The sequence below is a fragment of the Ipomoea triloba genome, chromosome 10 (assembly GCF_003576645.1).
Source record: "Ipomoea triloba cultivar NCNSP0323 chromosome 10, ASM357664v1".
NCBI classification, from domain to species: Eukaryota; Viridiplantae; Streptophyta; class Magnoliopsida; order Solanales; family Convolvulaceae; genus Ipomoea; species Ipomoea triloba.
The window spans coordinates 29,439,786-29,455,218 of NC_044925.1; the positions used below are offsets into that span (position 1 = coordinate 29,439,786).

General features: G+C 44.0%; 1 protein-coding gene across 1 annotated transcript; it reads right to left on the reverse strand.

The window, feature by feature from the left end:
• Positions 1 to 14,236: 14,236 nt before the first annotated feature.
• On the reverse strand, positions 14,237 to 15,138 carry LOC116033448. The gene is made up of 2 exons (XM_031276189.1): positions 14,680 to 15,138; positions 14,237 to 14,620 (listed from the first exon to the last, which is right to left on the reverse strand). Exons 1-2 carry the CDS (start codon positions 15,136 to 15,138, stop codon positions 14,237 to 14,239), a joined length of 843 nt encoding a protein of 280 aa, XP_031132049.1.
• Positions 15,139 to 15,433: the final 295 nt, after the last annotated feature.

Below are 15,433 nucleotides of genomic sequence, written 5' to 3' on the forward strand. Positions count from 1 at the left end.
TTTAGCCTCCTAAGGGGCTCCACAGTGGGCTTGGCATCATCCTCTAAATAAATTATGTGGATGCAATACTTAGGATCAATGCTAATTAAATCCCCAATCGTATACCCAATAGTTCTCCCGTGCTTCTTAAGTGTTGGTCCCAAGGGGATGGGGTACAAGTCTAGAGGGGGGGGTGAATAGACTTGTATAAGATTTTGCAAATCTTTTCGACCTCTCGTGTGTATTGGACTTAGGATGTTTAGGTCTGATACCTCACAAGATGAAGACAAAGTTTTATGCGCAGCGGAAAAGTTATCCCCTTTTAGTTAGCACGACTTTGAGTTAGTTCGAGAGGTGCGGTTATATGCAGTGCAGTTCGAGACTTAGATAGCGAGAGATAAAAAAAACAGAAAGTAAATGCGAGAGAGATTTTTAAGTGGTTCGGCCAACCCGCCTACGTCCACTCTTCTTACAGAAACTCCCTGGAAGGATTGCACTAAAACCTTCCCTTTCTAGTACAATATCGAGCGCTTGAGCTTTGATCACGAAGCCCGCCTCAAGCCTCAGGTTTTTCGCCCCGCTTCTTGTTACTCCACCTATCGAGCACTTGAGCTTTGATCACCAAGCCTGCCTCAAGCCTCAGGATCTTCACAAGACAGCTCCCAGGTTACTCCGCCTCTCCTCAGGTTTTTCTCCCCGCTTCCAGTTACTCCACCTCTCGAGCACTTGAGCTTTGATCACCAAGCCCGCCTCAAGCCTCAGGATCTTCACTAGACAGCTGCCAGGTTACTCCGCCTCTTCTTGCTTAATCTAAAGCAAGGACCTTTGGTTGTCACAGTTGAATGTAACAAACTCCAATCTGACCACAAGCTATCGTTGAATCAACTTTGATGTAGAGCAGCTTCGGTCACCTTCTAGATGTGTCTCAAACACTAAGATGTGTTTTTCTCGCTGTCTTTGAATATCAGGATGATATTCCGGATGGAGCACTTGCACTTGAACGTTTTAATCAGACACCTCTTAAGATTTTCGAATTAAAACCACTAACTTCCCTCCTTTTTTTTTGTGTCTTCACGTCCTTTTTAAATGAGAGTTGAGGAATAATTCCATTGGAGGGAAAATTATTCCGTTTGAAATCTGTCTCCCATGCTGTGTATAGGACTTGCATCTTTTCAGCATTTTTCATGGAGTGGTGGTCTTGTAACTTGAACCTTTTGTTTGGTAGTGGATATTCTATAATCCACTTTCTTGAGTCCATGCTCCACTTGCTACTTTTGGTAAAAGTTACTCTTTTTAAATTCCCATTGATCCTCGTTTTAGGGAATAAGACCGACTTTGGATTGGTACACCTTCTATCCGTTTGTTGTGGAATTCTGATGTGGCATCCACTTCTGGCACCTCCTTAATATTTTATCTCCATGATATTCTTCTTCTCCAAACTTTATTCATGCTTCCTGACCGTCATTCAGCCTTTTGGAGAAGTGTCAGTTTATCGAGACCAAGATTGATGTCTCGATTGTTTGATGTCTTGATCCCCATGTATCGAGAGATCTATCTCTCGAACTCTGCTTATGTCTCGAACTGGGTTGTTGTATCGAGAGATCCTATATCTCGAACTCTGCTTATGTCTCGAGACTTAGTTGATGTCTCGTAGACCCTTATTCCTCCAGTGTTGTCCCGTGCCTTCTTCTGATCTATCTATAAGATTACAACACGAGACTTTCTAAGATGTTCACACAAGTTTCACCTTAAGCTTAAATATTTTCCGAGATGAGCTCAAGTTACCCGGTTGTATCTTCGCTCTTAGTTTACTTGTCGAACTTACATATAATTTCTATCTTTCGAGACTTAGGGGATTCTGAAATACATTTTGGTATCATCAAAACCTATTACATTATGTTCCTAACAATTTCCCCCTTTTTGATGATGCCAACACTTATACTTACTCGTATGGCTGATTAGCAAGACAAGAACATTGATTTTATTTTCAGCGCATACGGTAAGTTTGACAAGCGAGCTAATCTGCTAAAGAATGAAGTAAGAACTCACGCAACACCCCAGCAAAAGATATATATATATTAACATAAAGGGAATGTTTTACAAGACTTTAGCAGAGAAGATAAAATAGAAGAAGACAAAAGAGATCAAGAACAATCAGAGATGATCAAGAAAGAGTTATGGACTATGAGAGCTTACTTCTTGTTTGCTAGAATCTTCTTGTTGATTGCTTCTCGTGTCTTGATGGGGTCTTTTGTGTCTACCAAACTCAGATAGTCATCTGTGATGGGGTCTTTTGTGTCTACCAAACTCAGATAGTCATCTGTGATGGGGTCTTTTGTGTCTACCAAACTCAGATAGTCATCTGTGACGGGGTCTTTTGTGTCTACCAAACTCAGATAGTCATCTGTGACATGGTCTTTTGTGTCTACCAAACTCAGATAGTCATCTGTGACATGGAATTTTGTGTCTACCAAACTCAGATAGTCATCTGTGACATGGAAAAATAGATAGTTCCTGAAAGCCTCCCCAACAAACTCACCTTCAATTACTTCATTCTTCCACCAGTAGATACATTCTTCTGGAGACATGTTGCTGTGAAGAGACATTCCAACATACTTCAGAAGATTGAAGATCTGATGAACGAGACTTTGCTCGGTGTCTTCTCTATTCCCGAACTTGAATGCGATCAACTTTTGTTCATCTTTTCTTTCTTTCTCTGTTTGTTGTTCTTGCCTTTTCCTTTTTCTTTCTCTGTCTTCTTCTCTTCTCTTCTCTAACTCTTTTGTGCGCTGAACCCTTAGATCCTCCTTCCTCTTGGCTTCCTCCACTGCCTTGCTTATTGTCTTTGGGACTTTTGGAGGAGGTCCAGCTGGTTCACTTGCTGCCCTTTTCTTCTTGCTAGTTGTTGATGTCCTTCCCTGAGTATTTTCCCCCTTGGTGGCATCATCTGCGCGGGAAAGGAGGGTGGACATACCTTCGAAGAGTGCTTGAAGTTGGGCAGGTACTTGGTTCGACAGGTCATCGAGTAGTGCTTTGATTACGTCCTGTCGAAGCTCACTAGAGTTTTGATAGGCTCTAAGCTCTGCTCGTAACTCAGCTAATTCAGCTCTTGCACCTTCAGCCTCTGATCGAGCTACGACAGCCTCATTTGCAGCTCTCCGTGCTGCATCCTCAGCCCATACTGCTTGTTCGAGAAGTTCTTCATGGCTGGCTCGGGAGTTACTTGTGCCAGCAGCAGGTATTGCAGAGTTCCGAACAATAGTCAGTACGCGCTCAAGTTGAGCCATTTTCTGAGATTGATCAGCCATGAATTGACGCACCTCGCCAATGAAAGTCTGCTCAGCCTCTTGATCATAGTCAGAAGGAGAAGGAGAAGAGGAGGTAGTAGTACCTTTTGGGTGCTTCCAGATTTCCACCCATGACTTGCAATTGCGAGTCCACCTCTCGATTGAGTTCCTGAGGACCAGCAGGGACACTGGGATCAGAGCTCGAAGGTAGCTCCATATCAAGCGCTTCCCGGTTTCCACCTGAGGGATGGATCACTTCTTGCTCTTCACCTCTCGAGCCTGGAGCCTCAGCTTCAGCAACCGTTGGGATTGGATCAGCCAGGGAGGGATCTTCTGTATTGGACGCTTCCCAGTTTCCATCCAATGGAAGTTCCCCCTCAGCGTCACCTCTCGAACCAGTGCTGGGAACTTGGTCATCTGCTGGTGGGGTTGAAGATGAGGTGTCGACAGGTGCTTCCCTATTTCCACCTCCGATAATTACATCTTCTTCCTTAGTATCTCTCGAACCAGCAGGACTTTGCACAGTCTGCTCTTGTTGCTCTTTCTGCTCCATATCGATAGGAAAGCCTGGGAGTTGGAGCAACAAAATTTCACCCTCTCGAACTGGCTGAGCTTCATCTGTGGCATTCGAGGGTGTGGACTCAGGTGGTGGCAAAAGAAGAACAGTGTTAGGGGCCACCTCAAGTGCTTCAGAGGTCTCAGATTCACCTCTCGAAGAAGCTACCTGATCGTCCAGAGCAGAGTCATTCACTTGGGACAGGGGGATTGCTGCCGTTGGAATTGGAGTTTCAGTATCATCTCGAGCAACCCCAGAGGTCTCTCCTGGACCTCTCGTATGTTCTATAGTCTGTCCCAAGGATATTGCAGTGGCGAGCCTGATATCTTCTCGAAATTGAACATCAAGTTCTGGATCTTCCTCAGGCTCGGCTTCAACTTCTTGTGCATCAACAGCTATGCCCTTTCCTTTGTCAGATCGACCAAGATTTCTCCTGGTCACTTGCATCTCATGGGCATGATGTAAAAGTTCATGGGCTAGGATTGCAGTGAGGTCTAACCAGTTTAGTGCAAATATCTCCTCAGCCTCCATATCTGCTGCTCTCGAGATCAGTTGATCAAATGGACCTGTTCTCCAGTTGATCCATCGAAGTACTCTGGAGAAGTCATCCAGACTAGACACATTTTCAGCACTTTGATTTAACCGAGATGTAGTTTCAGCATTCAATTCAGCAGATGCAGCAGATAGAATTTCCGTTGGTGATGCAGCTTCTACCACCTCTCGTGGTCCCTCAACATCTGCCTGTACTGGATCACTGATCCCAGTACCTTCAATCTCTCGAACCTCCTCTCGAGGCTCAACTACATCGAAGTTCTCTAATACCAATCATTAGCATGTAGATCAACACAGAAAGCTCCTGACAGGGACCTGGTAGGGGGCACTCTCTCAACCTCAGTGGCCAATGTAGCCTGAGGTTCCCCCTGGGCTTGTGCCCTGTCTTCGAATGGTACTTGGATTGCTGAAGGTGTTACCTCTCGAATCTGAGTGATGGTTTTGGCTTTCTTAGCCCTCTTTGGCAAGGTGACTCTCTTGATCAGGGTATCCAGAGGCTCACCATCAGATTCGTTCTCCTTGGCTGGGGCTTTCCTTTTGCCCCTTCCCTTAGACTTTGAGGGAGAAGGTGCAACCTTAACACCTTTAGCCTTTGGAGCTTGAGATTTCGTCCTACCCATATAGGTATTCCGATGAACCTCTCGCCCTTCCGTCAGTTGTAAGCCCTTCAAACTCAAAAGATATTGAACAACAAAACCGAAACCAACCTTTTTACTGATCGTCAGGTTGGTGTTGGAGACTGAGCTTTGCACTTGTTGTTGGAGGAAGTTGAAGATGATATGGGCCCAGTCCATTTTGTTGTTGTTCTAGATGGCGTGCAGGATTTTGAGGATGTCCAGATTAATTTCGTTAGTTCCAGACACCTTGCCGAGCACGAATTTCATGATAAGGTCGGCAGCAAGAGCAAACCTCTCCTTTAGGTGGAACTTGCGGAGGGCAGAGGATGCTCTGGGCGGTGCAGTCTCCAGTCGGATTTTGTCCCAAAAAGCTTGCTTGTCCAAGTTATAATCCGAGAGGTGCTGGACTGCTTCCTCCGACGTTGCGAAGTCGAATGTTGCTCTGAGGTCACCAACAGAGGTCGTGATATGGATCTCATTGAACCGACTCTCTATTTTGCCCTTCGTGACCTTGGCATTCGCGAACCATTCAGTGAAGTCGAGTTCATGAATGGTTTGGTAGTCGTGTGTCATGTATTTCATAAGTCCTGCCTTTTCGAACTTCTTCAGGACTTTCTCCGCCATCGTTGGGTTCGTCGAGTGAGCAACGAAACCATCTCTGTCAAGAATACTCCCCGCCTTGACTTGTTTTATCTGAGAACGTATGTGTTCCAGCTCCCTCTGGTATGCACCGGAAGATGAGAATGATGATGATGATTCAGACGCCATTGTTTGAGGTGTTGGAGGGAATGTGTACAGTGTTTAGGATTTGGGGGTTTTGGGTATTCGGTTTGAGCTTGAATCCGGGTAAGGAAGAAGAAATTGGCTTTTATATCATGTGGATTCGGGTTAGATATATGGGTAGGGTTGAGAGCTTGACCCGAAAAAGGGATCCCGGTTAATTTAAAAGAATTGAAAGGTCAGAAATACCCTTTTATAACGGTTATGTATGTAAGATATGGTAAGGGTATTTTGGTAAGATATAATACGGTTTTGGATAGTGGGATATAAGGAGATGATATTTATATAAGCATGTTCCCACTCATCAAGATAATGCCTTTAAGTACGGAAAACCGTCAGTAACCGAAGACCACGTGGCTAACACTAATGTCCAAATTTAGCCATTCCACATATATCCGTTGAGCTCATCAGTTTCACCTCTCGAAGGTGAATCGTCTTCCAAATGAGTTTAAGGATCTTCCCCCTGAGTGATTGATCCCTAAACCTCCTTATTCCTCCGTCTTGATCTGGTTAAGGATCTTCCCCCTGAGTGATTGATCCCTAACCCTCTTTATATGCGAAACAGTTCATGGCACTAAATACAAGAAGATAAGATTTGATTATTCACCCCAATTCTATCATTCCCAATTCTAACCTTAGTTGAGAGAATCTATTTTCACATAACGCTTTTGTGAAAATATCTGCTAGTTGCTCCTCCGTTGCAACGTATTCCAAAGTTATATCCTTTTTCTCAACATGGTCTCGGATGAAGTGATACTTGATATCAATGTGTTTTGTCCTTGAATGTAACACTGGATTCTGAGTAATAGCTATAGCACTGGTGTTATCACACATAATCCTAACCTCTTTACATTCAACACCATAATCCAGTAGTTGTTGCTTCATCCATAAAATCTGAGCACAGCAACTTCCAGCTGCTACGTATTCTGCCTCAGCGGTGCTTGTAGCTATCGAATGCTGTTTCTTGCTAAACCATGAGACAAGTCTTCCACCTAGAAACTGACATGTCCCTGATGTGCTCTTTCGATCTATTTTACAACCGGCAAAGTCTGCATCTGAATAACCCATAAGTTCGAAAGATCCACCTCTCGAATACCAAAGTCCAACACTTTGCGTACCTTTGAGGTATCTAAGGATCTTTTTAGATGCATTTAAGTGACTTTCCTTAGGACTTGCCTGAAATCTAGCACATACACCTACTGCAAAGGATATATCTGGTCTACTAGCAGTTAAATAAAGAAGAGATCCGATGATACCTCGATACGTAGTTTGATCGACCTCTCGACCTTCACTGTCGACATCGATTCGTAGAGAGGTTCCCATGGGTACTTTGACTGAGGATTTCCCTTCTATGTTGTATTTCCTGAGCAAGTCCTTGGTGTATTTCTCCTGATTGATAAAGATACCTTCCTTAAGTTGTCTCACTTGTAATCCAAGGAAGTAGTTGAGTTCTCCCATCAAGCTCATCTCGAACTTCCCTTTCATCAACCTGGAGAACTTCTCGCACAAGTCTGGATTGGTGCTTCCAAAAATGATATCGTCCACATAAATTTGCACCAATAAGATGTGATCCCCATCCTTAATTCTAAACAATGTTTTGTCCACTAGGCCTTTGGTGAACCCACACTGAAGTAGAAAGGAGGATAAGGTATCATACCAAGCTCTCGGAGCTTGTTTTAAGCCGTAAAGTGCCTTCTTCAACTTGTATACTTTGTCAGCTCTCACGTCCTTCAAGAAACCCGGATGTTGTTCAACGTACACCTCTTCTTCGAGAAGTCCGTTCAGAAAAGCGCTCTTGACATCCATTTGATACACTTTGAAGTCTTTGAAGGCGGCATATGCGAGAAAGATGCGTATGGCTTCGAGACGTGCCACCGGAGCGAAGGTTTCATCAAAATCTATCCCTTCCTCCTGGCAATAACCTTTGGCAACAAGTCTGGCCTTGTTCCTAACAATGATTCCATCCTCATTCATCTTGTTTTTGAAAACCCACTTTGTACTAATGACATTCTGATGATGAGGTCTTGGAACTAGTTTCCAAACATCGTTCCGCTCAAACTGATGAAGTTCCTCTTGCATGGCTTGCACCCAATCTGGATCACATAGAGCCTCATCGATCACCTTAGGCTCTATTTGAGATAGAAAGCAAGCAAACATGCTTTCTCTGTAGGCTGATCTGGTCCGAACTCTGTCACGTACATCTCCAATCACTTGATCAGCAGGGTGACTTCTCAGCCATCTTAGGTCGGGTTGTGGCTCCTCAGTTGATACCTCCGTTGTAGGTTGAGATGTGGGTTGAACATCTATGATCTGGATTGGATCAACTGAGTCAGGAGCTTTCTTCTTGGTAGACTTTTCATCATCTGATTCTGACTGGAGTTCCGCAACGTCTCGAACTATCGACTGCTTTTCTTCGAGAGGTAGGTTTGATCTCTTGATAGACTCTGGCTGAACTTCCTCAGCTGCTTCCATTGACTTCGATGGTTGATCTGTCGATGCTCTATCATCAAAAGAGACATGTATGGATTCTTCAACCACCAATCTCCGCTTGTTGAAGACTCTGAATGCTTTGCTTGTCGATGAGTATCCCAAAAATACTCCATCATCTGCCTTTTCTTCAAAAGTTCTTAGCTGAGTCTTCCCATTGTTGTGGATATAACATTTGCACCCGAATGTGTGGAAGTATCTTACATTCGGTTTCCTTCCATTCCACAACTCATATGGAGTCTTTCCAACTCCTTTCACGATCAAGGACCGATTTTGGGTATAGCACGCTGTGCTGACTGCTTCTGCCCAAAATCCTTGAGGTATATTGGCTTGTGAGAGCATGGTCCTTGCTGCTTCCTTGAGAGTTCTGTTTCTCCTTTCAGCAATTCTGTTCTGTTGAGGTGTTCGAGCAGCTGACAGTTGATGATGAATCCCGTTCTCGTTGCAGTAGCTCTCGATCACTTGATTAACGAACTCTCCACCTTGATCTGACCGGATCTTTAGTATCGAGACATCCTTTTCAACTTGAACTTGCTTCAAAATATTTGGTAGGGCAACTTTTGTCTCGCTTTTCTTTGTTAAGAACACGGTCCAGGTGAATCTTGTGNGATGTGATCCCCATCCTTAATTCTAAACAATGTTTTGTCCACTAGGCCTTTGGTGAACCCACACTGAAGTAGAAAGGAGGATAAGGTATCATACCAAGCTCTCGGAGCTTGTTTTAAGCCGTAAAGTGCCTTCTTCAACTTGTATACTTTGTCAGCTCTCACGTCCTTCAAGAAACCCGGATGTTGTTCAACGTACACCTCTTCTTCGAGAAGTCCGTTCAGAAAAGCGCTCTTGACATCCATTTGATACACTTTGAAGTCTTTGAAGGCGGCATATGCGAGAAAGATGCGTATGGCTTCGAGACGTGCCACCGGAGCGAAGGTTTCATCAAAATCTATCCCTTCCTCCTGGCAATAACCTTTGGCAACAAGTCTGGCCTTGTTCCTAACAATGATTCCATCCTCATTCATCTTGTTTTTGAAAACCCACTTTGTACTAATGACATTCTGATGATGAGGTCTTGGAACTAGTTTCCAAACATCGTTCCGCTCAAACTGATGAAGTTCCTCTTGCATGGCTTGCACCCAATCTGGATCACATAGAGCCTCATCGATCACCTTAGGCTCTATTTGAGATAGAAAGCAAGCAAACATGCTTTCTCTGTAGGCTGATCTGGTCCGAACTCTGTCACGTACATCTCCAATCACTTGATCAGCAGGGTGACTTCTCAGCCATCTTAGGTCGGGTTGTGGCTCCTCAGTTGATACCTCCGTTGTAGGTTGAGATGTGGGTTGAACATCTATGATCTGGATTGGATCAACTGAGTCAGGAGCTTTCTTCTTGGTAGACTTTTCATCATCTGATTCTGACTGGAGTTCCGCAACGTCTCGAACTATCGACTGCTTTTCTTCGAGAGGTAGGTTTGATCTCTTGATAGACTCTGGCTGAACTTCCTCAGCTGCTTCCATTGACTTCGATGGTTGATCTGTCGATGCTCTATCATCAAAAGAGACATGTATGGATTCTTCAACCACCAATCTCCGCTTGTTGAAGACTCTGAATGCTTTGCTTGTCGATGAGTATCCCAAAAATACTCCATCATCTGCCTTTTCTTCAAAAGTTCTTAGCTGAGTCTTCCCATTGTTGTGGATATAACATTTGCACCCGAATGTGTGGAAGTATCTTACATTCGGTTTCCTTCCATTCCACAACTCATATGGAGTCTTTCCAACTCCTTTCACGATCAAGGACCGATTTTGGGTATAGCACGCTGTGCTGACTGCTTCTGCCCAAAATCCTTGAGGTATATTGGCTTGTGAGAGCATGGTCCTTGCTGCTTCCTTGAGAGTTCTGTTTCTCCTTTCAGCAATTCTGTTCTGTTGAGGTGTTCGAGCAGCTGACAGTTGATGATGAATCCCGTTCTCGTTGCAGTAGCTCTCGATCACTTGATTAACGAACTCTCCACCTTGATCTGACCGGATCTTTAGTATCGAGACATCCTTTTCAACTTGAACTTGCTTCAAAATATTTGGTAGGGCAACTTTTGTCTCGCTTTTCTTTGTTAAGAACACGGTCCATGTGAATCTTGTGTAGTCATCTACTACCACAAGAGTGTACTTCTTTCCCTTTATGCTGGGTGGATCCACTGGGCCAAATAAGTCCATGTGAAGAAGACTTAATGGTCTAGTGGATGATGTCTCGGCTTTGCTCTTGAAGGAGGATTTGATCTGTTTGCAACGTTGACATGCCTCACAAATTTTATCCTTTCGAAACGTCACTTTGGGCAGTCCTTCCACTAGGTTCCTCTTAGTAAGCTTGTTGATAGTTTTGAAGTTCAGATGGCTAAGCTTACTGTGCCAATCCCATCATAAGTCTTCCTTGCTCCTTGCCAGCATACATAGGGATGGTTTGGCAGATCTCCAATCCACTATGTACATGTTTCCTTTCCTTGCTGCTTCCAGTACGACTTCAAGAGATTCCTCATTGATAATCCGGCATTTGCTTTTGGTGAAGATCACTTTGTAGCTCTTGTCACAGAACTGGCTTGTGCTAAGGAGGTTGAACTTGAGCCCCTCAACATAGGATACCCCCTTGATCACCAATTCATTCTTATGAATTTCACCAACAGCCTTTGTGCGTCCTTTCTTCTCGTTGTCGCCAAATGTTACCAAGGGACCTTCGATAGGGTGGATGTTCTCAAGCAGCGTGAGGTTTCCAGTCATATGTCTCAAGCATCCACTATCAATGAACCACACGTCCCTGGTGTCCTCATTATTGATAGCCATCAAGCATTTATCCTCCTCTTCTGTAGTGTATAAGCAGATGAGCCCCCTCTCATCCTCTGAGCTGCTGCTGCTGTCGCTGGAGCTCGACGTCTCGGACTCCTCGATTGCCTTCTCGAGTTCCTCAGCAACAAGCGCCTTTCTGCGCGAATGTTTCTTTGAATCTCCCTTGAAGCCACCTTGTGCTGGCTTCTCTCTGGATTCCTCTTTTCTTCTGGAATCCTTGCCTTCCTGGCCTTGATGCTTGCTTACCGGTGGGTAAGGACATTCAGCCTTGAAGTGCCTTGGTCTCCTGCAGTTGTAGCATAGACTTGATCTTCTTCCTCCATTCTTCTGGATGTGTATCTCTCATTTTTTCTTCTTGAGGAGGAGGGTGAACTTGTATTGTTCTCCGGTGTCTTCTTCATGAACTTCCTGAATTTTCTCATGAAGAAAGCAAACTGTTCGTCAGATAAAAAATCAGTGGGATTAGGGTCTGACCTTGAAGAAGTGGTTGGTTGATCAGCAACCAGTGCCACATTCCGTCTGTCCACCACGTCCTCATCTCTCGGAAACATCTCAAATTCGAAGGCTTTGAGATCTCTGAACAGTTGGTCGATTGTGGTGTTCTTCAAATCCCTGTGATCACGCATTGTGATCACCTTCATTTCCCACTCCTTGGTAAGGCCTCGTAAGACCTTCAGGTTTAGCTCCTTTTGTGGAATCTCCTTCTCGATATCACTAATCTCTATTGATAGCTTCATGAACCGAGATTCCATGTTGTCGATGCTCTCCCCTGGCTTCATCTTGAAGTCCTCGAACTTCTTCATGGCCACGGTGAGCTTGTTCTCCTTTTCCTGTTCGTCACCTTCACCAATTAACATCAAAGTATCCCATACCTCTTTTGCCGTTTTGCACTTTCTCACTTTTGGAAAGATGGTTTCGTCTATAGCTCTGAAGAGAATATCCTTGGCAATATTGTCCAGGTTGTTTCTCTTCCTATCATCACTTGTCCATTCTTCCCTAGGTTTTGGGATGTACTTTGGTGTGTCTTGAGTTTGAACTGCAGCAGTATTGACCATTAAGATCTTGACTGGTCCAGAAGTTATAACCTCGGTCATCTCATCATGGAGGGCTGATAAGTACGCAAGCATTAAGATCTTGACTGGTCCAGAAGTTATAACCTCGGCCATCTCATCATGGAGGGCTGATAAGTACGCAAGCATGCGTGTTTTCCAGTCGTCAAACCTGCTAAGATCAAAAAGAAGATGTCTCGACAACATGCTGTCCATTTTAAAAATTATCTCGTGCTTTGAAAATATTTTCAAAAGATTTTTCAAAGAAGGATCTCTAGGCAATGTAAACAAAGGTTTATATCGATCAGAGAACTGGCTCTGATACCAATTGTTGGTCCCAAGGGGATGGGGTACAAGTCTAGAGGGGGGGTGAATAGACTTGTATAAGATTTTGCAAATCTTTTCGACCTCTCGTGTGTATTGGACTTAGGATGTTTAGGTCCGATACCTCACAAGATGAAGACAAAGTTTTATGCGCAGCGGAAAAGTTATCCCCTTTTAGTTAGCACGAGTTTGAGTTAGTTCGAGAGGTGCGGTTATATGCAGTGCAGTTCGAGACTTAGATAGCGAGAGATAAAAAAAAAAACAGAAAGTAAATGCGAGAGAGATTTTTAAGTGGTTCGGCCAACCCGCCTACGTCCACTCTTCTTCTAGAAACTCCCTGGAAGGATTGCACTAAAAACTTCCCTTTCTAGTACAATATCGAGCGCTTGAGCTTTGATCACGAAGCCCGCCTCAAGCCTCAGGTTTTTCGCCCCGCTTCTTGTTACTCCACCTATCGAGCACTTGAGCTTTGATCACCAAGCCCGCCTCAAGCCTCAGTATCTTCACAAGACAGCTCCCAGGTTACTCCGCCTCTCCTCAGGTTTTTCTCCCCGCTTCCAGTTACTCCACCTCTCGAGCACTTGAGCTTTGATCACCAAGCCCGCCTCAAGCCTCAGGATCTTCACTAGACAGCTGCCAGGTTACTCCGCCTCTTCTTGCTTAATCCAAAGCAAGGACCTTTGGTTGTCACAGTTGAATGTAACAAACTCCAATCTGACCACAAGCTATCGTTGAATCAACTTTGATGTAGAGCAGCTTCGGTCACCTTCTAGATGTGTAGCAGTTTAAGCTTTGTAACTCTCTCAAACACTAAGATGTGTTTTTCTCGTTGTCTTTGAATATCAGGATGATATTCTGGATTGAGCACTTGCACTTGAACGTTTTAATCAGACACCTCTTAAGATTTTCGAATTAAAACCACTAACTTCCCTCTCTTTTTTTTTGTGTCTTCACGTCCTTTTTAAATGAGAGTTGAGGAATAATTCCGTTGGAGGGAAAATTATTCCGTTTGAAATCTGTCTCCCATGCTGTGTATGGGACTTGCATCTTTTCAGCATTTTTCATGGAGTGGTGGTCTTGTAACTTGAACCTTTTGTTTGGTAGTGGATATTCCATAATCCACTTTCTTGAGTCCATGCTCTACTTGCTACTTTTGGTAAAAGTTACTCTTTTTAAATTCCCATTGATCCTCGTTTTAGGGAATAAGACCGACTTTGGATTGGTGCACCTTCTATCCGTTTGTTGTGGAATTCTGATGTGGCATCCACTTCTGGCACCTCCTTAATATTTTATCTCCATGATATTCTTCTTCTCCAAACTTTATTCATGCTTCCTGACCGTCATTCAGCCTTTTGGAGAAGTGTCAGTTTATCGAGACCAAGATTGATGTCTCGATTGTTTGATGTCTTGATCCCCATGTATCGAGAGATCTATCTCTCGAACTCTGCTTATGTCTCGAACTGGGTTGTTGTATCGAGAGATCCTATATCTCGAACTCTGCTTATGTCTCGAGACTTAGTTGATGTCTCGCAGACCCTTATTCCTCCAGTGTTGTCCCGTGCCTTCTTCTGATCTATCTATAAGATTACAACGCGAGACTTTCTAAGATGTTCACACAAGTTTCACCTTAAGCTTAAATATTTTCCGAGTTGAGCTCAAGTTACCCGGTTGTATCTTCGCTCTTAGTTTACTTGTCGAACTTACATATAATTTCTATCTTTCGAGACTTAGGGGATTCTGAAATACATTTTGGTATCATCAAAACCTATTACATTATGTTCCTAACATTAAGCACAGCGAACAATCTCTCAACTTGCTCCTCCTCCAGAGAGGAACTTCTGATCACAGGATAAGTAGAACTAGAGCCAAGAAATGCATATCCCAAACTAGAAGGCAAAGGTTTCAATTCTACCTTCGGGGCCTGCTCTTCTTCAAATGGAGCAAGAGAAACAACTATTTCTAGTGAATCTTCATGCTCCTCTTCAACTGGTTCAGAGGAATCCTCATTCTCCTCTTCCTCCACCTCTGCACTGCACTGCTCCAACACTCCAACCATGTGACACTCATTGATGTAAGAGGGTTGGTGCTTGGCCATCTTAAAAATATCAAACTCAATTTTGTGGCCAGCCACCTCCATCACAAGCTTTCCCCTCTTCACATCAATGAGAGCCCAACAGTAGCTAGAAAAGGCCTACCAAAGATAATAGGAACCTTGGTATCCTCCTCCATATCAAGAATCACAAAATCTCCCGGTATGAAATACTGATCAACCATCACCGGGATGTCCTCAAGAACTCCTACTGGGCGCTTAATGGATCGGTCCGCCATCTGGAGAGTCATAGTAGTAGGCTTGGGGTTGCCCAGGTTAAGCCTCTTACAAAGAGAATATGGCATAAGGCTAACACTGGCACCCAGATCACATAAAGCACTACCCACTACAAATCCCCCAATGATACAAGGAATGGTGAAACTTCCTGGATCCTTCAGCTTGGGAGGCAATTTCTGTTGGAGAACTGCACAAGTCAAAGCTCCCTCACTGAGATCCACCACTGCACTCTTCTCTAACTTCTTCTTGTTACTCAGAATATCCTTCAAGAATTTCTTGTATGAAAGAATCTGAGTCACTACATCCACAAAAGGCATAGAAATCTCCAGCTTGTCTAGCATCATCTTGAACTTATTCTCCCTCTCAGTCTCCTTGGATCTCCACAATCTCTATGGAAATGGCAAGAGATTGCAGGGAACGACTGAGTCATCATCCTTCTTATCCTTCTTCTCATGCTTCTTGCTCGGAGCACTCTCATCTTGCACATGAGCTTTTCCCTTTGCACTATCTCTCTGAATCGCAGGCTCCTCCTTGCTCTCATCAAGAATGTCATCACTTTCTACCTCAATCTCCTCTCTGACAGTGTCAGTTTCCTCCTCAACTCTCTCAGGCACTGGATCATCAGAAGGAAATGGAGGA

Bases quoted from the DNA above. Each gene is read 5' to 3' on its own strand.
- LOC116033448 (XM_031276189.1), bottom strand. From the start codon at position 15,138: ATGATGCTAGACAAGCTGGAGATTTCTATGCCTTTTGTGGATGTAGTG. The intron at 14,621-14,679 runs GTTCCTATTATC...ATTGATGTGAAG, and splicing joins ATATGGAGGAGGATACCAAG to AGGGGAAAGCTTGTGATGGA.